This window comes from Lepus europaeus, chromosome 13, assembly GCF_033115175.1.
Source record: "Lepus europaeus isolate LE1 chromosome 13, mLepTim1.pri, whole genome shotgun sequence".
In the NCBI taxonomy this organism is placed as follows: Eukaryota; Metazoa; Chordata; class Mammalia; order Lagomorpha; family Leporidae; genus Lepus; species Lepus europaeus.
The window spans coordinates 39,148,102-39,172,097 of NC_084839.1; the positions used below are offsets into that span (position 1 = coordinate 39,148,102).

The window sequence follows — 23,996 nt, forward strand, 5'->3', positions numbered from 1 at the left end:
TGGGTGGCAGAGGCCCAAGCACCTGGCCCATGCTCTGATACTTTTCCCAGGCCATAGCAGGGGAGTTGGACCAGAAGTGGAGCAGCCAGGACTTGAATGAGCACCCATATGGGATGCTGGTGCTGCAGGCTGTGGCTTAACCACTACACCACAGTACTGGCCCCTGGGTTTACTCAGATAACTCTTTTTGCAGCTTATTAAAACCATCTTTACAGGCCGGCGCTGTGGCATAGTGGGTAAAGCCTCCCCCTGCAGTGCTGGCATCCCACATGGGTGCTGGGTGGAGACCAGGCTGCTCCACTTCTGATCCAGCTCTGTGCTATAGTCTGGGAAACCAGTAGAAGATGACCCAAGTCCTTGGGATCCTGCGCCCACGTGGGACCCGGAGAAAGCTCCTGGCTCTTGGCTTCGGATTGGCGCAGCTCTGGCCGTTTCGGCCAGTTTGGTAGTTATTAACTAGTGGATGGAAGACCGCCCTCCCTTGCTCTACCCCTCCCCCCCAACTTACCCTCTCCCTCCCCCTCTCCCTCTCCCTCTCTGTGTAACTCTAACTTTCAAATAAATAAATAGATCTTTTTAAAAAAACATTTGTAGCCCATTAGTCTTCATTTATCTTCTTTTTCATTATAAACATTTAAGGTGGAAACATTTCCCTCTATTTTCCAACTTGACTAACATATATTTTGTTTTGAAATGTGGCATTTTTATTATCATTTGCTTCTAAGGATTTCCTAACATATATAACTAATTATGTAGTTACATAACCGTAATTTTTTTTCACTTGTGTGTTAATTGAATACTGTGGTCAGAGAATATGTATGCTACGAGTCCTTGTACTGTGTTATAGTTTACTTTAGGGCCTGGAATGGGATCCTCTTTGGTGTTTTGCTCGCTCAATCTGAACCACTGGAACGCATCAAGGTCTGACTCAGTGTTTTTCTATGGCTCTGTTCCTCACTGTAGCAGTCTGGAAAATGCCCCTAAGGTAAAAAGCCGTGGTCACTGAGGAGCTCACACCTCATGCTTTCTTTCCAAAGGGATCCTTGTCTCTCTCTGCCTGAATGTCTCGTTTTGTCTGGAATACAGAATCATAGCCAGGGGTGAATCCTCTCTGGCTTTCTTGTGATAATAATAAAAGAATACGTGTATGCCCAAGAACATAGACCATAGTGTCTTGCAGATTGATTGGAGTGAATGTCAGCAAGTCTTAATAAGCTTGTAATTGACTTTTTTTCTGTACTGTGCATTGAATAAATACTGAAGTAGATGGCATACTTTTATATATAAAAAATTGTGCCTTGGTCACAGTTAAGATTTACTCATAGGTTTATATTCACCTTCTGCTTGGAAAAATCCATATGCTCATTAATTTTTAAATAGATAGGGTGTTTTGCTGGCGCTGCAGCTCACTAAGCTAATCCTCCGCCTTGCGGCGCCGGCACACCGGGTTCTAGTCCTGGTCGGGGCACTGGATTCTGTCCTGGTTGCCCCTCTTCCAGGCCAGCTCTCTGCTGTGGTCCGGGAGTGCAGTGGAGGATGGCCCAAGTGCTTGGGCCCTGCACCCACATGGAGACTAGGAGAAGCACCTGGCTCCTGCCATCGGATCAGCGCGGTGCGCCGGCTGTGGCAGCCATTGGAGGGTGAACCAACGGCAAAGGAAGACCTTTCTCTCTGTCTCTCTCTCTCTCTCACTATCCACTCTGCCTGTCAAAAAAAAAAAGGGGGGGGGTGTTTTGAATACTGTAATGTGTGCTGTATACATGTAACATTTTTGTAGAATTGTAACTGAGACTATCAGTAGTTTGTATTAAATGTATATGTGTATCAGTTACCGGTTGTCATAGTGATGCCACTTGTTGCAGGCTGAATTCTCTGAGAAGCAGCTAATGATGACCACTGTCAATGAGGAGAGTTACTGGGGGAACCCTGTGACCAACATTTGTGGAACAGAAAGGGAGGAGGCAGGATTGGGCAACAGGAAAGGTGGGATATGATGCAGTCCGAGGGCCTCTGCTAACTGCAGGGGGTGTGCTCAGTGTTGTCTTAAATCAGGATGAAGGCTGGGCTTTTATGCCTGTACATCATTTGATGCAAACTGATTCCTGAATGGGGTGTGATTTGGGCAATGAAATCTTTCTTAACAGAGTTAATTGCAAAGAAAACCAATGGCTGAGGATTTTCTGCTCACACCATTTCTAGTGAGTGAATGAATCAAAACAAAACAAACATTACACTGCTTCAAATTTCAGTGGCTTATAGCAAGAAGCATTAATTTCTTGTCCACTCACCTGCAGATTGTCTAGCATTCTGATGAGCTGTACAGGGCTAACCCAGATGCCCCACTGCAGGTCGCATCCAGATTTGCATCCTCTCTCCTTCTTTGTGAACAAAAGTCAGTGGCATGAGAGGGCAAGCGAAAACAAAAAGCACAAATACATTTGCAGTCTTCATGTGCTACTGTCCAAGCCAGTATTGATAAAGAGTACTGACCTGTAGTCCAGTGGAGGGGGTGAATGTCTGCTGAATGGTCCATTCTATCATAGTGTGACTCTGCTTAATGAACAAAAGATGAGAATTCCACTGCCAAGATTTCCTTGTCAGTCTTTCTCCTAAAATACTTCTGTTTGTCATCCCCATCTGTTGTGAATGAGATGAAATGTGACAACACCTTCCCTGCTTTTTGGCAAAGAGAACAGCTTGTGCTGGGTTCTTAGGATTTTTCAAATTTAGACTTGAATAGATCTTGCAACATGTATCTGTATGTCTTAATTGAAAAGATGGTATCTTTGCAAAGTATCTGGAGGAAGATTTCAATATTTTTGTGCTTAGTTTTAAATCCCTTTTATTTTTAAAAATATTTATTTATTTAGAAAGGCAGAGTGTCAGGGTGGGGGGACAGAGAGAGAGACAGAGATAACTTCCATCTGCTAGTTCACTCCCGAAATGGCCACAAGAGCTGGGGCTGAGCCAGGCCAAAGCCAGGAGCCAGGAATTCCATCTGTGTCTCCCACATGGGTGGCAGGGCCCAAACACTTGGAACATCCTCTGCTGCCTTCCCAGGTGCATTAGTAGGAAGCTGTATTGAAAGCAAAACAGCAGGGACTCATACTGGCACTTGAGTATAGATAGCTCTGTCACAAGTACTGGCTTGCTAGTGCCACTGCACTACAACACTAGCTTCTATGTTAATTTTTTTTTTAAAAGACGTTTATTTGAAAGGTAGAGTGATAGAAAGAGGGATAGAGACTCTTCCATCTGCTGGTTCATTTCCCAAATGCCCACAACAGCCAGGGCTACAGGCCAAAAACAGCCACGAACTGCATCCCAGTTCCCCATGTGAGTGGCAGGAACACAATTACTTGGATCATTGTCTGCTTCTTCCCAGGATACCCACTGCAGGAAGCTGGACCAGAAGCAGAAGCAGATCCCTGGCACTGTGATATGGGATGAGGACATCTAATAGTAGCTTTTCCCCACATGCCATGATGCCCACCTCTGTTTATGTATTTGAAAAGGAAAGAGAGAGAAGAGAGAGAAAGGAAGGAGAGGTAAGGGAGGAGGGTAGAAGAGAGAGAGAAGAGACAGAACTCTTCCATTTGCTGATTTACTCCCCAGATGCCCCCAAAGCTGACTGGTCCAGGCCTGGGAATCTGTGTCTCTGTCTTGGGTTCCAGGAAGCCATCATCTGCTGCTTCCCTGCAGTGCCCATCAGGAGGAAGCTGGCATTGGAAACAAAGCCGGGACTGGATCCCTGGCACCCTGATACAGGATGCATCCCACGGAGCGAGTTAACCACTGCCTTAAATGCCCACTCCTTTTTTTCTTATTTATTTTTTTAGGCCCATGTTTTTTTTTTGTGTGTGTGTGTGTGTGTGTGTTTTAAAGATAGTGAAGGGGTCAGTGCTGTGGTGTAGTGGGTAAAACCACTGTCTGCAGTGCCAGCATCCCATATGGGCACTGGTTTGAGTCCCAGCTGCTCTGCTTCCAATCCAGCTCTCTGGTATGGCCTGGGAGATGGCCCAATTCCTTGGACCCCTGCACCCACGTGGGAGATCTAGAAGAATCTGCAGGCTCCTGGCTTCAGATTGTTGAAGCTCCAGACATTGCAGCCTCTCTGCCTCTCTAACTCTGCCTTTCAGATAAAATAAATTAATCATTAAAAAAAAAAAAAGATCATAGAATAGATGGGGCAGGCATTTATTATTTGCTTGGCACACCAGTGAGACACTGCTTGGGATCCTGCATCCCATATTGGAGTACCCGAGTTTGGGTCCCAGCTCTGCTTCTGATTCCAGCTTCCTGCTAATGTGCACCCTGGGAGGCAGCAGTTGATGGCTCAGTTACTTAGCCCTCCCACCCCCCCGCCCCCAAAGCCTTTTATTTAATGAGCACAAATTTTATAAGTACAACTTTAGGAATATAATGATTTTTCCACCATACTCACTCTCCACACCCACACTCCCATCCCACCTTCATCTCCCTCTCCCATTCCCACTCCCATTCTCTATTAAGATTCTTTTTCAATTAACTTTATACACAGAAGACCAACTCTATACTAAATAAGGATTTCAACAATTTTTGCACACATATACATACATACATACACACACACACACACACCACAGTGAGAACAAGTTTTACAGTTAATTCTGATAATACAACTTATTGAAGACAGAAGTCCTGCATGGGAAATAAGTGCACAGTGACTCCTGTTGTTAATTTAACAATTAACATGCTTCTGTAGGACATAGTGATCACCTGAGGCTCTTGACATGAGCTTCCAAGGCTATTGAAGCCTTTTGAATCCACAATCTCTGTCAGTATTTAGACAAGGCTATAAGCAAAGTGGAAGTTTCTCCTCCCTTCAGAGAGAAGTACATCCTTCTTTGATGACCACTTCTTTCCACTGGGGTTTCACAGGGATCCTTCAGATAGGACTTTTTTTTGGCCACAGTGTCTTGGCTTTCCATGCCTGATATGTTTTTATCGGCTTTTCAGCCAGACCAGAACGACTTAAGGGCTGATTCTGAGGTCTGAGTGCTATTTTAAGCAATTGTCATTCTTTGAGTCTGCTGTGTATACTGCTTCCCATGTTGGAACATGCTCTCCTTTTTATTTCCATCTATTATTATTACCAAACACTTGAGCTTATTTTTTTTTAACCACTTGGAGTAGTCCAGGGAAAATATCTTTTTTTTTTTTTTTTAAAGATTTATTATTTGAAAGGCAGAGAGAGAGAGGTCTTCCATCTGCTGGTTTCCTCCCCAGATGGCTGCAATGGCCAGAGCGCCACTGATCCGAAGTCAGGAGCCAGGAACTTCTTCCAGGTCTCCCACATGGATGCAGGGGCCCAAGCACTTGGGTCATCTTCCAGTGTGTTCCCAGGCCATAACAGAGCTAGATCGGAAGTGAAGCAGCCAGGACTCAAACCAGCACTCATATGTGATGCAGTGGCTTAACCTGGTGCACCACAATGAACATTGTATGATATGGCCTGTTGCTTCTACTGTTAACTGTCAGTCTTCTTCATTGGGTGCAAAAGAGTTTAAATTTTTTTCCTCACTAATTGATGTGTATGGTCTACTGCTGCAAGCTTCATCTTCAGCATTGTCTAGTTCTTTCTTAAAATGAGTTATTCATCTTTAAATTCTTTAAATTTTTTAAAGATTTATTTATTTTACTAGAAAGAGTTAAACAGAGAGTAGTGGCAGAGAGAGAGAGAGAGAGAGATCTTCCATCTGCTGGTTCACTCCCAGTTGGCCACAACAGCCTGAGCTGAGCTGATCCAAAGCCAGGAGCCAGGAGCTTCTTCTGGATCTCCCACGTGGGTGCAAGGGCCCAAGGAGTTGGGCCATCTTCTACCACTTTCCCAGCCATAGCAGAGAGCTGGATCGGAAGTAGAGCAGCTGGGTCTTGAACTGGCACCCATATGGGATGCTGGCATTGCAGGCGACGGCTTTACCCACTACGCCACAGCGCCGGCCCCCATCTTTAAATTCTTGATGTCTTCGCAACATTGTCCCCATAAACATTTTGTAAAACATCAGTGATTCACCGTTGTTCCACTCAACCTTAATCATCATTGTTATGTTTGTTCTTGATTCTGTTTTAACAGAGTTCATGGTGTTTTGATAGTTGCTTCCAAATGGCATAGCCTAGTTAGTATAGTTAGTAAAACTTGATTTGGGGCTGGCGCCGTGGCTTAACAGGCTAACCCTCCGCCTTGCGGCGCCAGCACACCGGGTTCTAGTCCCGGTCAGGGTGCCGGATTCTGTTCCGGTTGCCCCTCTTCCAGGCCAGCTCTCTGCTATGGCCCGGGAAGGCAGTGGAGGATGGCCCAAGTGCTTGGGCCCTGCACCCGCATGGGAGACCAGGAGAAGCACCTGGCTCCTGGCTTCGGATCAGCGAGATGCGCTGGCCGCAGCGGCCATTGGAGGGTGAACCAACGGCAAAGGAAGACCTTTCTCTCTGTCTCTCTCTCTCACTGTCCACTCTGCCTGTCAAAAAACAAAAAACAAAACAAAAAAAAAACCTTGATTTGGCGCAAAAAAAAAAAAAAGAAAAGAAAAAGAAAGAAATCCATGCGTAGTTTTTCATAATAGACATTTTCCATGAACATTTTAAGGATACCTTGTGTACTCCTATTGTTAAGAGACCCCTAGGGGCTGGTGCTGTGGCTCACTTGGTTAATCCTCCACCTGCAGTGCTGGCATCCCATATGGGTGCCAGGTTCTAGTCCCGGTTGCTCCTCTTCCAGTCCAGCTCTCTGCTGTGGCCCGGGAAGGCAGTGGAGGATGGCCCAAGTGCTTGGGTGCCTGCACCCAGGTGGGAGACCAGGAAGAAGCACCTGGCTCCTGGCTTCGCGGTGTAGTTCCAGCCATAGCAGCCATTTGGGGGGGTGAACCAATGGAAGGGATCCCTCTCTCTCTGTCTCTCTCTCTCTCTCACTGTCTAACTCTATCTGTCAAATAAAAAAAAATTTAAAAAAGAGACCCCTGGCCGGCACCGTGGCTTAACAGGCTAATCCTCCGCCTTGCGGCGCCGGCACACTGGGTTCTAGTCCCGGTTGGGGCACCGGATTCTATCCTGGTTGCCCCTCTTCCAGGCCAGCTCTCTGCTATGGCCCGGGAAGGCAGTGGAGGATGGCCCAAATGCTTGGGCCCTGCACCTGCATGGGAGACCAGAAGCAGCTGGCTCCTGGCTTCGGATCAGCGAGATGCGCCGGCCGCAGCGGCCATTGGAGGGTGAACCAACGGCAAAAAAAGGAAGACCTTTCTCTCTCTCTCACTATCCACTCTGCCTGTCCAAAAAAAAAAAAAAAAAAAAAAAAAAGAGAGAGAGACCCCTAAAAATAATTGGTTTTTATTTTCATTTTCTTAGATCAATTCAGAGATTATGTAAGAGTATATGAAAGTAAATACTAAAACGAGACTGCAACGTGTGTTCAGTGAAGTTAGCTGAAGAGGGAGAGTTTAATTGTTTTTGAATATTACAGAGTATAAAATCAAGATCAGTTCTAACATTTCTGCAAACCCTGGTGCAGAAGGCTGAGAAAATTTACTGTTCCACAGTGTGACAAAGATAGCAAAAGACAGTTGTGATTAGAATTAGGAAATTGATAACGAAATCTATACTTGCTTTTGTTTTTGTGAACTGCAATGATTTATTTTAAGTGAGATGTCAACCCTTGTTGAAGCATTATGTACCTAAACATGTTCACCTATTCTAAATACTGCCTTTAGGTATGTTTGCACATTGGTATAGTTAGTGTCTTAGTTACTGTATAACAGGGTAAATATTTTTTTTTTTTTTAAGATTTATGTATTTTTATTGAGAGGCAGAATTGCATACAGAGAGAAAGGTCTTCCATCTGCTGATTCACTCCCAAAATGGTTGCAATGGCCGAAGCTGGGCTAATCTGAAGCCAGGTGCCAGGAGCTTCTTCTGGGTCTCCCACATGGGTGCAGGGGTCCAAGGACTTGGACCATCTTCCACTCTTTTCCCAGGGCACAAGTAGAGAGCAGGATCTGAAATAGAGCAGCCGGAGCACTAACCAGGATGCTGGCAGCCAGAGACCCAGCCTACTGTGCCACAGCATTGGCCCTGTAAATAATGTTTAGTGCATACTTTTTTTTTCTTTTTAAGTTATTATTTTTTTAAACTTTTATTTAGTAAATATAAATTTCCAAAGTACAGTTTATGGATTACAATGGCTCCCCTCCCCCCATAATTTCCCTCCCACTCGCACCCCTCCCATCTCCCTCTCCCATTACATTCACATCAAGATTCATTTTCAATTATCTTTATATACAGAAGATCGATTTAGTATATGCTAAGTAAAGATTTCATCAGTTTGCACCCACACAGAAGCACAAAGTGTAAAATACTGTTTCAGTACTAGCTATAGCATTAATTCACATTGGACAACATATTAAGGACAGAGATCCCACATTAGGAGTAAGTACACAATGACTCCTGTTGTTGACTTAACAATTTGACACTCTTGTTTATGGTGTCAGTAATCTCCCTAGGCTCTAGTCATGAGTTGCCAAGGCTATGGAAGCCTTTTGAGTTTGCCGACTTCGATCTTTATTCCAACAGGGTCATAGTCAAAGTGGAAGTTCTCTCCTCCCTTCAGAGAAAGGTACCTCCTTCTTTGATGGCCCCGTTCTTTCCACTGGGATCTCACTCGCATAGATCTTTCATTTAGGTCTTCTTTTTTTTTTTTTTTTTTTTTTCCCAGAGTGTCTTGGCTTTCCATGCCTAAAATACTCTCATGGGCTCTTCAGCCAGATCCGACTGCCTTAAGGGCTGATTCTGAGGCCAGAGTGCTGTTTAGGACATCTGCCATCTGCTTCCCATGTTGGATCGTTCTCTCCCCTTTTGATTCTATCAGTTAGTATTCGCAGACACTAGTCTTGTTTGTGTGATCCCTTTGACTCTTAGACCTATCAGTGTGATCAATTGTGAACTGAAATTGATCACTTGGACTAGTGAGATGGCATTGGTACATGCCACCTTGATGGGATTGTATTGGAATTCCCTGGCATGTTTCTTTTTATTCATTTATTTATTTATTTTTGACAGGCAGAGTGGACAGTGAGAGAGAGAGAGACAGAGAGAAAGGTCTTCCTTTGCCGTTGGTTCACCCTCCAGTGGCCGCCGTGGCCGGTGTGCTGCGGCCGGCTCACTGCGCTGATCCGAAGGCAAAAGCCAGGTGCTTGTTCTGGTCTCCCATGGGGTGCAAGGTCCAAGCACTTGGTCCATCCTCCACTGCACTCCCAGGCCATAGCAGAGAGCTGGCCTGGAAGAGGGGCAACTGGGACAGAATCCGTTGCCCTGACAGGGACTAGAACCCGGTGTGCCGGCGCCACTAGGTGGAGGATTAGCCTGTTGAGCCATGGCGCCGGCCTCCTGAACATGTTTCTAACTCCACCATTTGGGGCAAGTCCGATTGAGCATGTCCCAAATTGTACATCTCCTCCCTCTCTCATTCCAACTCTTATTTTTAACAGGGATCACTTTTCAGTTAAAATTTAAACACCTAAGATTAATTGTGTGTTAATTACAGAGTTCAACCAATAGTACTAGAACAAAAAAAAAATACTAAAAGGGATAAAGTATTACATTGTACATCAACAGTCAGGACAAGGGCTGATCAAGTCACTGTTTCTCATAGTGTCCATTTCACTTCAACAGGTTTCCCCCTTGGTGCTCAGTTAGTTGTCGCCAATCAGGGAGAACATATGATATTTGTCCCTTTGGGACTGCCTTAATTCACTCAGCATAATGTTTTCCAGATTCCTCCATCTTGTTGCAAATGACTGGATTTCATTGTTTTTGACTGCTGTATAGTATTCTATAGAATACATGTCCCATAGTTTCTTTATCCAGTCTACTGTTAATGGGCATTTGGGTTGGTCCCAGGTCTTAGCTATTGTGAATTGAGTTGCAATAAACATTAATGTGCAGACAGCTTTTTTATTTGCCAATTTAATTTCCTTTGGGTAAATTCCAAGGAGTGGTATTGCTGGGTTGTATGGTAGGGTTATATTCAGGTTTCTGAGGAATCTCCAGACTGACTTCCATAGTGGCTTACCCAGTTTGCATTCCCACCAACAGTGGGTTAGTGTCCCTTTTTCCCCACATCCTCTCCAGCATCTATTGTTGGTAGATTTCTGGATGTGAGCCATTCTCACCGGGGTGAGGTGAAACCTCATTGTGGTTTTGATTTGCATTTCCCTGATTGCTAGTGATCTTGAACATTTTTTTATGTGTCTGTTGGCCATTTGGATTTCCTCTTTGGAAAAATGTCTATTGAGGTCCTTGGCCCATCTGTTTAGTGGGTTGTTTGTTTTGATGTTGTGGAGTTTCTTAATTTCTTTGTAGATTCTGGTTATCAACCCTTTATCTGTTGCATAGTTTGCAAATATTTTTTCCCATTCTGTCGGTTGCCTATTCACTTTCCTGACTATTTCTTTTGAAGTACAAAACTTCTCAATTTGATGCAATAATAATGTTTAGTGCATACTTTTGTGAATTACTTTTTGTCTTTCATACTACTAAGAGTGTTCGTTGATACTGACTTTATTTTGTGCTCTTGTACCAGAAGAGACCTACTGTTGCAGGGTACCTCCATTTCCCATACAACTTGCTGTTAATGCATACCCTGGGAGGCAGCAGTTGATGGCTTGGGTCCCTCCATTCCATGTTGAAGGCCCAAGTTGAGTTCCAGGCTCCTGGCTTTGCCCTGGCCTAGCCCTGGCTGTTGCAGACATTTTGGGAGTGAACCAGTGGGTAGAAAGTTTCTCCTCTTTGCTCTCCTCCCTCTCTGTTGTTCTGCCTTTCAAATAAATACAAATAAATAAACTCAACAAAGGATGCAAGATTTGGCATTCATGTGTTATGAAGTCTGGACAGGAGGAGGGAAGTCAAAAACTAGTTGTCATTTGGACAAGAGTTGATCAGTTAGCTAGCCAAATCCGTGCCCCTCCCATGTCCTTTTCCATGTCCTTTTCTTTATCTGGGCAGAACCAATCACAAAACTGTTTTGTGATTTTCCTACTAACATACCAGGTGCATGCATGTTGTGAATCTCTTCTCTCCAGGAGCGAAACCATCACAATACAAAAATTAATTTTGGTATTTTGAAACCTAGTTTATTCATTTTTCTGATTGATGGAAAATACTTTTTAAGTAATTTCTACCTGAAGTACTTTTGCAAAAAGCTGATTATTTGTTCCAATGTAGCTTTTTTCCTTTCAGTTTACTATGCAAGTCACTCGCCCTGAGATATATAGGAAACCTACACCATCCTAGCTATTGCCAAGCAAGCCTGCTCATATATTCCTGTTCTTGCAAATTCTCAGTCAAATTAATACCTTTTTTTCCCTAAGATTTATTTTATTTGAGAGGTAGAGTTTACAAACAGAGAGGTTTTCCATCCACTGGTTGACTCCCCAAATTTGCTGCAATGGCCAGAGCTGGGCTGATCCAAAGCCAGGAGCCAGGAGCTTCTTCCAGGTCTCCCATGTGGATGCGGGGGCCCTGTCACTTGGACCATCTTCCACTGCTTCCCCAGGCACATTAGCAGAGAGCTGGATCTGAAGTGGAGCAGCTTGGAGTCCAGTTGGTGCCCATATGCGATGCTGGTGTTCCAGGTGGTGGCTTTACCTGCTATGCTACAATGCCAGCCCTGCATTGTGCACTTTAATATTTCTGTTCTTAAATAATGTAGCCAATCTGCAGTCTGGTTGATGTTTTCTCTCTTTTCTGCAGTTTCACGCTATGGATACGTTGTATAGACACGGCTATGATTTAAGCAGTGCCATTAGTGTCTTAGTACCACTTGGAGGACCTGTTTTATGCAGAGATGAAATGGAAGAATGGTCGGCCTCTGAAGCTAGCTTATTTGAAGAGGCACTGGAAAAATACGGGAAAGACTTCAATGACATACGTCAAGACTTTGTAAGTAAATTAAAATAATGTCGGTGTGAGAATATTTTGATTTGGAAATAATATAGCCTTTACAGTATGCATTTAGGGAGCCTGGGACATAATAATTTTTATCTGTTCAATGTAGAATGAAGGCCAGTCTTGCAGAGGGAAAAAATTGACGCTTGTTCTTAGGATTAGTTTTAATATGTAGGTCAGGAACCTGAGATTTTGCTGCAAACTTTGGCAGTGTGAATTTACAGTCATGACCTCTCTGGGCGTTTCAGGACCTAAACGTGGACAGCTCTTCTTACCACTTTCTGTATACATCTCTGATCTCTCTCCTTAGCCTCATTGCTGTCCTGTAAGCCTTCCATATTTTTCTAGTTGTTTTACCAATTGTTGAGTCTGAATTTGATGTAGACTTTTAATATGGAAATAAACTCTGTGAAGCATAGTGTAATTGACTTAATGGGTTTTTAATTTTGTTTTAAATATTTTATATATTTATTTGAGAGGTAGAGTTATAGACAGAGGGAGAGATAGAGAGAAAGATCTTCCTTCTGTTGGTTCATTCTCCAAATGGCTGCAGTGGCTGGAGCTGTGCTGATCTGAAGTCAGGAGCCAGTGCTTCTTCTCGGTCTCCATGTGGGTGCAAGGGCCCAAGGAGTTGGGCCATTTTCCACTGCTTTCCCAGGCCACAGCAGAGAGCTGGATTGAAAGTGGAGCATCCAGGTCTAGAACTGGCACCCATATGGGATGCCAGCACCGCAGGTGGAGGATTAACCTACTGGGCCATGGGGCTGGCCCTGGATTTTTGATTGTTGACTCTTCTTAATGACATACAGAATTTCACTTACATATTTAAATTAAACTTTTTTTCTCCTCATCTTTATTGAGATGTAATTGACAAAAAAATGTATGTATTTGGAATATACAGTGTGACTTAAAACACTCAGATTGTGATTTATTATGTTATATAATTATACTGTATATATTATATTATTTAATTGTGGTTTCCACAATTAAATTAACATGGCCATCTTCACACTCGGTTACTTGTTATGTGTTTGTATGTGTGGGCATACACGTGGTAATGGCACTGAGGATCCACTTTTTGCTTTAGATTTTATATTCTAGGTAATTGTATTTCCTTTTGCCTTTGTATTAATAGTCTCTCTGTCTTTAGTTAAGTTTACAATCTCTTTGAAATTGGGAAATATCTGTTTCAGAAGTTCATAAATAGAAGTTATACTTTATTTTAAATTATGAAAGCAGTATCGTTATAGAGTATCACGTATTTGATAGGAGCCAAATATCCTGCCTTTTATCTTGTATCTTTTCTAATTTTTCTTTAAAGATTTATTTATTTATTTGAAAGGCAGAGTTACAGAGAGGTAGAGGTAGGGAGAAAGAGGTTGTCTATATGTTGGTTTACTCCCCAGATGGCTGCAACAGCCAGAGCTGCGCCCATCCGAAGCCAGGAGCCAGGAGCTTCCTCCAGGTCTCCCACATGGGTGCAGAGGCCCAAGGACTTGAGCAGTCTTCTGCTTTCCCAGGCCATAGCAAAGAGCTGGATCAGAAGTGGATTAGTTGGGTCTGGAACCAGGTTGTATTTAGCTTCACATGGTTGGAATAACATAATACTTCAGTGTTACTAATAGCAGCTATATCACTACATAGAAATTGCAAGAACAGAGGCCACCAGCATTGTGGCATAGCAGTTTAAGCTGCTGCTTGTGACACCGGCACCCAGGCACTGGTGCGAGTCCTGGCAGCTCCCTACTGATGCACGTAGGAAAGCAGCGGAGGATGGCCAGACACTCAGTTAGGCAACAGGCAACGCAACAGGCATTAGTTCATAGTCAGGATCAAGAGGTTGAAAAATATTCACATATACCCAAGTAAAGGCAATATAATTATTTCTGCCACAGGAGAAACAAGTCTTTTGGCAGTATTGATAAGGATTAATGTGCTAGTCAAATCTGGAGAGACTTGAAGGGGTTACTGGCATTTTGGTTGGACCTCTGAAGGTACAGGGATGAATCAGCAGATGGCCATGTATAGAACTGCTATGACAGTTGCAGACAGTACTTTTAGGCACTTAATACAGGACCGGCAGATAACTCTAAACAGTGTTAGGTTGATGCAGTATACCTGGACATAGAGGGTGGTGTTGATATGAAATAAAACCACTATATGAAAATTTATATAAAAGTTTTAATGTTGTTGGATGGTTTTTTAAATTGCCTTCATGAACTAACAGAATTCCTATAAATATGTAGCATGGCATATATTAGTTTTGCGCTTTTTTTTTTTTTTAAGATTTTGTTGAGAGGCAGAGTTAGAGGAGGCTTCCATCTGTTGGTTCATTCCCCAAGTAGCTGCAATGGCCAGAGCTGGGTTGATCCAGAGCCAGGAGCAGCAGGGACTCAAACTGGTGCCCATATGGGTTGTCAGTGCTGCAGGCAGAGGCTTAACCTACTGTGCCACAGTGCCAGCTCCCACCTTTTTTTTTTTTTATTTTTATTTATTGGAAAGAGTTACAGAGAGAGGTAGAGACAGAGAGGGAGAGATCTTCCATCTGCTGGTTCACTCCCCAGTTGGCTGCAATGGCTGGAGCTGCGCCAATCCGAAGCCAGGAGCTTCTTCCGGGTCTCCCACACAGGTGCAGTGGCCCAAGGACTTGGGCCATCTTCTGCTGCTTTCCCAGGCCATAGCAGAGAACTGGATCAGAAGTGAAGCAGCCGGGACTTGAACTGGTGCCCATATGGGATGCTGGCACTGTAGGTAGGGGCTTTTACACCTGTGCCACAGCACCTACCCAGCCCCTTTGGTTTTGTTCTAGCTTGTTGGAATAGAAAGCTTATTGAAACATTTAATATTAAAAAAGGTACAGAAACAATTTAGACTGGTCTTCCAAGAATGACTCTGAAAGCCTTGTTTCAGAATTGGCTATCCGGGGCGAGAGCTGTGGTACAGTGGGTTATGCTGCCACTTTTAACGCTGGCATCCCATTTTAGCATGATACTGGTCCTGAGTCCTGGCTACTCCAGTTCTTATCCAGCTTCCTGTTAATATGTCTGGGAAAGCAGAAAGCAGCAGTTGATGACTCAAGTACTTGGTCCCCTACCACCCATATGGGAGACCTGGGTCGAGTTCCCAACTCCTGACTTCAGCCTGGCGCCACCCTGGCTGTTGTTGTCATATGGGGAATGAATCAGTGGATGGAGATCTTTCTCCCTCTGTCTGTCATTCTGCCTTTTAAATATATAAATAAATAAATCATAAAAAAATAAAAAGAAGTAGAAGAACGGTCTGACTAGGGATACCGTAGTCCTTCATGTGATGAGAGCAAAATTAGAAAGCTACCTTTAGAATTAGAAGTCTCCCATTCAAGGCAGGCATTGGGTGCAACAGATAATCCACCATTTGGGACACCCACATCTCACATTGGAGTGCGTAGAGTTTTGACTGCTCCACTTCCAATACATCTTCCTGCTAATGTTTGGGAGGCCAGAGGTGGTGACCAATGCGATTAGTCCCATGCCACCCACATGGGAGACCTGGATGTAATTCCTGCTTGTCCCCTCTCTCTGTCACTCTGCCTTTCAACTATCTAACTAAACTAAACATAAAAACAAATGAACAGAAAACCCAGCGCTCAACCTTTGTCTCCAAAACAGTTTCTGCTGTTATTGTTATGCCCATGGGCAGAGGTGCTTTTTGTTTGGTTGGTTGGTTGGTTGGTTTTTGCACCAAATCCATTTTCCCTTGCTAGTGCATCTATGTGCACCCTAAATTATAAACAGTCTTAAGATTCCAGACAAGGAAGTCTGGAGAATGTGGATTCTAACTCGTCAGTGTACACTAGAATGTGGTCAGAATGCATGTTAAGATGTGCCAATCTAGATTCAGTTTGTTGTATTTTAGAGGCTGAAATTGTCCACCAGTGTGAGAAACCTTGAAGTAACCAGGATTGAATGTCAGAGGTTTAACTGCTCTTGTGTTCTTTATAGTAGTGGGTGTTTTTTAAGCTTGTTAGCCCCTTCCTTCCCCCCATATTTGTGAAAGTAATATGTAAATTTAGTACAAAACTTAATGTGAGGAACCTTCACAAACGTCATGGTAAATGCATCTTGAAAAGTCTTCATGAATTTCAGAATTTTTTGGCACTAAAGTAAACTTTCCTTTTTTTAAAAAAAAAAAAAAAAGCTTTAATTTATTTATTTGAAATGCTGAGTTAGAAAGGCAGAGAGAAAGAGAGATCTTCCATCCGCTGGTTTACTCCCCAAGTGTCTACAACTTCCAGAGGAGCCGATTTGAAGCCAGGAGCCAGGAGTCTCCTCCAGGTCTCCCACACAGGTGCAGGGGCCCAAGGACTTGGGCCATCTTCTACTGCTTTCCCAGGCCATAGCAGAGAGCTGGATCGGAAGTGGAGCAGCCAGGACACGAACCATTTCCTATATGGGATGCCAGCACTGCAGGCGTCGGCTTTACCTGCTACGCCACAGTGCCAGCCCCAAACTTGCCTTTTAATACTATTTTCCCATGAACTTTTTGAAGAACGCTTATACATGTTGTATTTGTCTGCTTGTTTTAGATTTTATTGATGCTCAATAAATTTTTTATTGATGCTCAATAGATTTTATTGATGCTCAATAAAAAATCTTCCCACATATTCTAAAATCTGAAGAACTCCTACATCTGAAACACTTTTGGTCCAAGCATTTTAGATAAAGAATTTAACATGGTAATATTAAAACTGTTTTAGTGCTGACACTTCTCTGGCTGAATAAAAATTTTTTTAAAGATTTATTTATTTATTTGAAAGAGTTACACACACACACACACAGAGATGGATCTTCCATCCACTGGTTCACTCCCCAAAATGACCCCAGTGCCTGAGGCTGAGCCAGGCTGAGGCCAGGAGCCAGGAGCTTCTTCCGGGTCTTTCGTGTGGATAGCAAAGACTCTAGCACCTGGGCTATCCTCCACTGCTTTTCCCAGGCAATCAGCAGGGAGCTGGATAGGAAGCGTAGCAGCCAGGACATGAACCAGTACCCACATGACCTTATTCCACCGTCCCCACCGCCAAGAAGTTTTGATTGTTGAACCAGCCTGTGTTCTTGGCTATCAGTTGCACCTGGTCATGAGGTTTGTTTCTTTAATGCAGTACCAGATTTGCCAGTATATTTTTAGGGATTTTTACATCTTTTTAAAAAGTCTGTTACACATTTACAATAAAAATGTTGTGTTTATCGTGTAAGACCTGTTCTGAAGTATGCACGTATGTGAATAAGCAGTATTGACCTTTAGTTTTTCCTGTATCTTTTTTTTTTAGCAGATGTTTTCTTTTTTCTTTACATTTTTATTTTATTGGATAGACGGGGTGAGGGGTAAGAGGTCTTCATTTGTTGGTTCCGTATTCAAATACCTACAATAACCAGTGATAGAGGAGGCTGAGACCACCAGCCAGGAATTCAGTGGGTGGTGGGGACCCAAGTACTTGAGCCATTGTCTGCTGCCTCCTAGGATGTGCATTAGCAGGAAGTTGGAATCAGAAGCAGAGCCAGGACTTGAGCCCAGGCACCCTGAAATGGGAGACAGCTGTCCCCAAGTGATGGCTTACTGCTGCATCAAACACCTACTTGGTTTTGCAAATATCCCAGGTGAATGCTGGCTTTATAGAATTGAGTACGGAAGTATTCACTTTTAACTAGTGTCTGGAACTGTTTGCATAGAATTATTCCTTAAATAGTAATGAAGTCATCTGTTTTCTTGGAAGGTTATTAAGCTATGAAGTAATTTTATTAACAGATCTTTTGTTATCTCTTTATTGCATGAGCTTTGGGAGTTTGTGTCTTCTAAAGGCTCTGTCCATTTTATCTTGTTTAGTTTATTGACAAAGTTGTTCATAATATGAGTTCATAATGTTATTATCTTTTTAATGTCTCTGGATGAATTTGGAGCTATGTCTGCTCTCTTATTCCCAATACTAATAATTTGTATCTTCCTTTTTTTCTGATTAGTCTGGCTGAGAGTTTATCAATTTTATTGAACCTAGCCAAGAGCTAGCTTTTGGCTTGATTGATTTTTTTTCCCCCTTCTATATTCTATTTCATTGATTTCTACTTATATTTTTATTATTTCCTTCCTGCACATTTTGTTGGACCTAATTGCTTTCCTTTTCCTACTACCTTCTTAAGGTTGAAGTTTTCATTTTTTATTGGAAACTTTCCTTCCAATGCAAGTATTTATTGGTAGTACACTTTGCCAATAAATTCAATCCTTTTTGGTCTGAAAATTTTTTTACTGTCTCTCTTGGAAAGATATTTCATTCTTTATAGAATCTACTTTTTTTCTTTTTGATACTTGTAAGCTGCTTCTCTATATCTTGTGTATATAGTTTTAGCTGGGGAGTTTCTGTGATGTAGTGCTGCTTTTTCTTTGCCTTCAGTTTTGTCTTTTGACTTTTATCATTTTTGTTACTTCAGTGTACTGAAGCGTGTTTTCTTTGTAACGATTCTACTTGTTCTCTGAACTGTGTAACTGTGACTTATTGTTTTCTATTAATCTTGGATAATTCTTAGCCATTTCTTTTTCTTTTAAAATTATTTATATATTTATTTATATGAATGATAAGACTTACAGAGAGGGAGGGAGAAACAGAGAGTGAAATCTTCCATTTGCTGGTTCACTCCTCAAATGGCTGCAATGGCTAAGGCTGGGTGGACTGAAGCCAGGAACCCAGAGTTTCATCTGGGTCTCCCTTGTTGGTACAGGGGCCCAAGGACTTGGGCCATCTTTCTCTGCTTTCCCAGGTGTGTTAGCAGGGAGCTGGATTGGAAGTGGAACAGCCAGCACTGAAGATGGTAGCCTATCTCGCTGTGCCACAGTGCCAGCTCTAGCCTCTTCTCTTCTCTTCTCTTCTCTTCTCTTCTCTTCTCTTCTCTTCTCTTCTCTTCTCTTCTCTTCGGCAGGCAGAATTAGACAGTTTAAGAGAGACAGAGAGAAAGGTCTTCCTTCCGATGGTTCACCCTCCAAATGGCTGGTATGGCCAGCGTGCTGCACTGATCCGAAGCCAGGAGCCAGGTGCTTCTCCTGGTCTCCCATGCAGATGCAGGACCCAAGCACTTGGGCCATCCTCCACTGCCTTCCCAGACCACAGCAGAGAGCTGGACTGGAAGAGGAGCAACCAGGACAGAATCCGGCACCCCAACTGGGACTAGAACCCGGGGTGCCGGCACCGCAGGCGGAGGATTGGCCTAGTGAGCTGCGGCGCTGGCCCCAGCTATTTCTTTTCTAATATTTGTCATCCCCCTTTCTGTGTAGAACTGCAGTTATGCACATGATCTCTTAACGTTGTCCCCTGGTTCATGGATGCTCCTTTTAATTTTCACTCATTTTTCTATTTTAGTTTGTATAATCTTCTGATATACTTTTTTTTTTTTTTAAAACAGGCAGAGTGGATAGTGAGAGAGAGAGACAGAGAGATAGGTCTTCCTTTTTGCCGTGGGTTCACCCTCCAATGGCCGCTGTGGCCGGCGCATCGTGCTGATCCGAAGCCAGGAGCCAGGTGCTTCTCCTGGTCTCCCATGCGGGTGCAAGGCCCAAGCACTTGGGCCATCCTCCACTGCCTTCCTGGGACACAGCAGAGAGCTGGCCTGGAAGAGGGGCAACCGGGATAGAATCCGGCGCCCCGACCGGGACTAGAACCCCGTGTGCCAGTGCTAGAAGGCGGAGGATTAGCCTGTTAAGCCACGGCGCCGGCATGATATACTTAATTCTTAAGCATTCACGTCTTTCTGTACTTTTTCTCTCTCTTGAGAAATCTCTGTCCTACATGTTGTCCACCTTTTCAGCTAACTCCCTTAATGTATTAACCACATTTATTGTAAAGATTGTCTTACATTTTCAGCATTTCCATTCATATTGGGGTTCTGTTGTATTAATTATTTCTTGACAATGAGACATTTGGCAGTGTTTTTTTGGGGTGTGTTATATTTTTTATTAGAAGCAGAATATCTTTGGTGAACAATACCAGATATTGGATTAGATAGTATTCATCCTCATAAATGAGTGTGCTTCATCTGTTCTCAGGCAGTTTGTGTGAGGGCTTGAGCCTGTCTCATCAGTTGTGACTGGTTTGGGTTTCACTGTTCTAGCTGTCTTCACTGCTCCTAACTTCAGTGTATGGGAAGGCCAGGATCCTACATGTTGCCATGGTATATTTGAACCACATGGGTGCCTCCAAAGCCTGTATCCATGAGTTCCTCTGTCCCCGCACCCAGCAGCCTCACATCGTCCTGTAGGAACCTTCTGCAAGAGCCAGGGGCACCTGACCCTCTTATTCCTTCTTTGTCTCACGTGCATGGCCCCTGCTGGAACATTCTGTTCCTGAGTGCAGATCCCATGTGGCCCTGCATGGAGTTCAGTGTCCTCTTTCCCCAGGCTGTGAGTATCTGTGACTTAAAAACTGCAAGTATTGGGGCCAGCACTGTGGCGCAGTGTGTTGATTCCCTGGCCTGGGACGCCAGCATCCCATGTGGGCACCAGTTCAAGACCTGGCTGCTCCACTTCCGATCCAGCTCTCTGCTGTGGCACGGGAGGGCAGTGGAGGGTGGCCCAGGTCCTTGGGCCCCTGTGCCCATGTGGGAGACCTGGAGGAAGCTCCTGGCTTCAGATCGGTGCAGCTCTGGCTGTTGTAGCTGGTTGGAGAGTGAGCCAGCGGGTGGAAGACCTCTCCCTCTCTCTCTCTGCCTCTCTTCTCTCTGTGTAACTTTGGCTTTCAAATAAATGAGTAAATCTTAAACAAACAAACAAACAAAAAAAACAACTGCAGGAATAGCCTTATGTTTGATGTCAGGTACCATGTCTCACATGTTGTGTGTTCAGCTCTTTTGTACTATCATGGGGCAATGGATACCTCCCTCCCACTGGGTGAATAGGAGGTGATTTGTACACCACAGATTTCAAATTCTTACCAATGCTTTATGTGGAACCTGGAATGCTGATGGATTTTTCTTTGCAGTATTCTGTTTGTACCTCAATAGATCTTACACTGCAGAGAAGTTCTCACAGAGCTCTTCATCCAGAACCAGTTTTTGCTTCCCATCTCAGCTTCAGCAAAACAGATGCTTTGTGCACCACCTTCTCGATCCCTGCTTAATTCAGTTCTGTATTTAGGTCCTTACACACACATACATCAGAGTGGCAGAAATAAATTACAAGGGAGTCTTAGAAACACAGCATTTGGCTTTCTAGCCCTTACAATGTGGAAAAGTGAACTGGATCTAAAAGGAAGTTGGAAGGATACCCAGCGAGCCATAGTTGGGGTTGTGAGCCATTTGACTGAATATTTGAGCATAATGAAATGTATTACAGTGTATTAGATAACTGATAGAACCTCCAGGAGGGCTAGGGATCTGGGTTTATCTGCTTTGAAATGAAGCCAGGATTGCAGCCTCAGCCTTTGCTGGCGCTTTTTTCGCAGAAATCCCTTCACAGCTCTATTGCCTCTTCCACCAGTCCTGCTTGGTTCCTGTTCTCCCTTGACTCTTGTCAATCAGTGAGTGACACTTGTCTTAGGCTTAAGAGGGCTGTGCTGCTGCTTACCAATTTTGTATCACCTAGAGTACAAATGGAAAGAGCCCATCTCTCCTTCCACTCAAAGTGGTATACCAGATGTTCACTTGAATGTTTTGCCCTCCAAAAGGATTCTCCCCTGTTCCTTGTGCTTCAGAGCTGCTTCTGCTTGGGGTTGAAATGCTGCAGCAGCACAATTCTGACTGATGCCGATCTATCATGCAAAGTCATCCTTTGCATTCATATCTTTTTCCTTGTCAATGAATTTGCTTCATGGAAATCCCCTGAAGCCAGGAGTTGAGGGTTGAGAGAGAAATGATACTGCAACAGTAGGCACACTGGAATCGTTAACCTCTGTCTTCCTGACTTAACCTCCTCTCTGAGAGCAGTGGTGCTGGGCACCGCTGATTAACACCTTTTGGATTAATGAAGCACAATTTACTGGTCACACCTTTTCTCAGGTTTCACTGAGGTAAATGCCTACTCTAGTGCTCATTTCTCAAAAAAAAAAAAAAGGTGCTGAGAGCTCTTAGCTTACTTATGAACCCTAGGGGCCCGTGCTCTGACTGTCACTGGGGGTCTTGCTGGAGGCTCCTTACTCCATAATTCACACACTTTCAATTAGGTGAATGTGCTGAATTTGAGAAAATTATTTGTTTTAGCTTCAGTTTATAGGCCGCTCGCTGTGCTGATCTGGTCTTGTAAGCAGACTGCATATGAAACTACCATAAGAGTTACTGCCCAGTTAAGCATAAAATAGTTAACCTTCTCTAAAATCCATTTTTCTCTTCAGGCCAAACAGGTGAGTTGATGGGGCAGGTGATAGGCTTGGCATGGATGTTGCTTCCGTGGGTCACAAGCAGAGCCCTGACTGCGAGGGAAGCCCTGACCGCAAGCTTAGCGGAAGGCAGAGGGCTGAGTTGCCCTCCGTACAGTCGGCTGCTGTGGCTCAAGGTTGTGTTATCAATCATTCAGATCATCGTAGTGCTTCTTGGATAACTGACGGATCTCCCCTTTACTGAAATTTTTCTTTGGTTAGGAGTTTCAAGACAAGAATCTCATTTGACTGTTTCTGAATACTTAATGAAAGCAGCAAAGGCAAACTTCCCGTTTTTCTAATAGGAAGCACACTTGGCTGTGTTCATTATCAGAGATACAGGTTTTTATTCTCTTTACAACAGAATAGGTCAAAATGGAATAGACTTGGAAAAGATGAGAAAAATATACCAGAGACCAAATGTCACCCAGTTGTAGCTGGCATTTTTGGAGGTGAAAGTAACTCAGGCTGAAGCTATTTAAATATCATTTCTAAAATTGTGCTGCAGCCTTACCTGTAGCGCAATAACTTTCCTAAGTAAGTTAAGAAATATTGTCAGTCGTAAGGATCATGATTTTTAATAAAATGGGAAGTGAGAAATGAAATGTGTTGTATTAGAGTCTCTTACTGAATGTAACTTTTTTGGGGTATCTTGATAAGAATTAGTTCGTTTTCTCAAATGCTGCTTCTAGAAGGAATCTTTCAAATGGATACTTGTTTTATTATTTGAATTTTCATTATCATGTTAAATGTTTTTTCCCAGCTGCCTTGGAAATCATTGACTAGCATCATTGAATATTATTACATGTGGAAAACTACTGACAGATACGTGCAACAGGTGATTTTTTTCATGTTGCTACTTGTGTGATACCATTACTGTGAACTTTCTATTTCTATTTTAATATTTCTTAGCAGTGTAGTAATTTTAAATGTTTTCTTTGCTTTAACTTTGACCATTTTGAAGCTACCTGATTTCATATTTTTAAAATATTTTTAAAATCATCATCTTAATATTTCCTTGACTTCAGCATTCATTGTGACAGATAGTTTGGGAAGATGACAGGGAAGGATAGCTCTAGAGAGGCATCATTCCCCTTGTAAACAACACGTGCTTTATCCCTCTGTGAGTGTTGCTGATGAGAAGTACCAAAGGTGTGACATCAGCACAAGCTTCTTGAACAAGTTATTTTTAATAAAGATTTCAACATTTACAGCGTTGCCATCAGACATATAATTTGAGATAAAAGATCCTCTAACTGTCTTTCATGACATTGGTATGGTTATATCCCCTAAGTCTTTGACCTTAATTGTTATAGTGTTACTAGTCTGATGTTTTAGTAATATATGTAAGATTGTTCTCAAATTTTCTCTACAAGTGGAGAATTATTTAATATTTGAGTCCTTCCCGAATGTCCTAAATTCATGCAACTATCTCAGTTAATTACTTGGAATAGTATTGCCTTTGGGGAGAGGTACAGTTTCTGAAATGACATTAGTCAATGCTTGTTTTACATTCTTAACTTGCTCATGTGCCAGAACTCATTAAGTCAGAGACAGATATTTTAACAGAGACATTTTTTCGGAGTATGCAGGTTACCCAGTGTCAAATATTGGATGCTATAAAAATACATTTTAAGGATTACTTTTAAAAAGTACC

General features: G+C 43.1%; 1 protein-coding gene across 2 annotated transcripts in view; it reads left to right on the plus strand.

The window, feature by feature from the left end:
- MTA3 (metastasis associated 1 family member 3) overlaps positions 1-23,996 on the plus strand; it is a 174,385-nt gene that overhangs the window by 114,117 nt on the left and 36,272 nt on the right. For both annotated transcript variants that reach the window (XM_062209343.1, XM_062209342.1), the window contains exons 9-10: positions 11,779-11,967; positions 23,103-23,177. In XM_062209343.1, the coding sequence (XP_062065327.1) occupies positions 11,779-11,967; positions 23,103-23,177 (264 nt within the window). The remainder of the gene's footprint in view (positions 1-11,778; positions 11,968-23,102; positions 23,178-23,996) is intronic.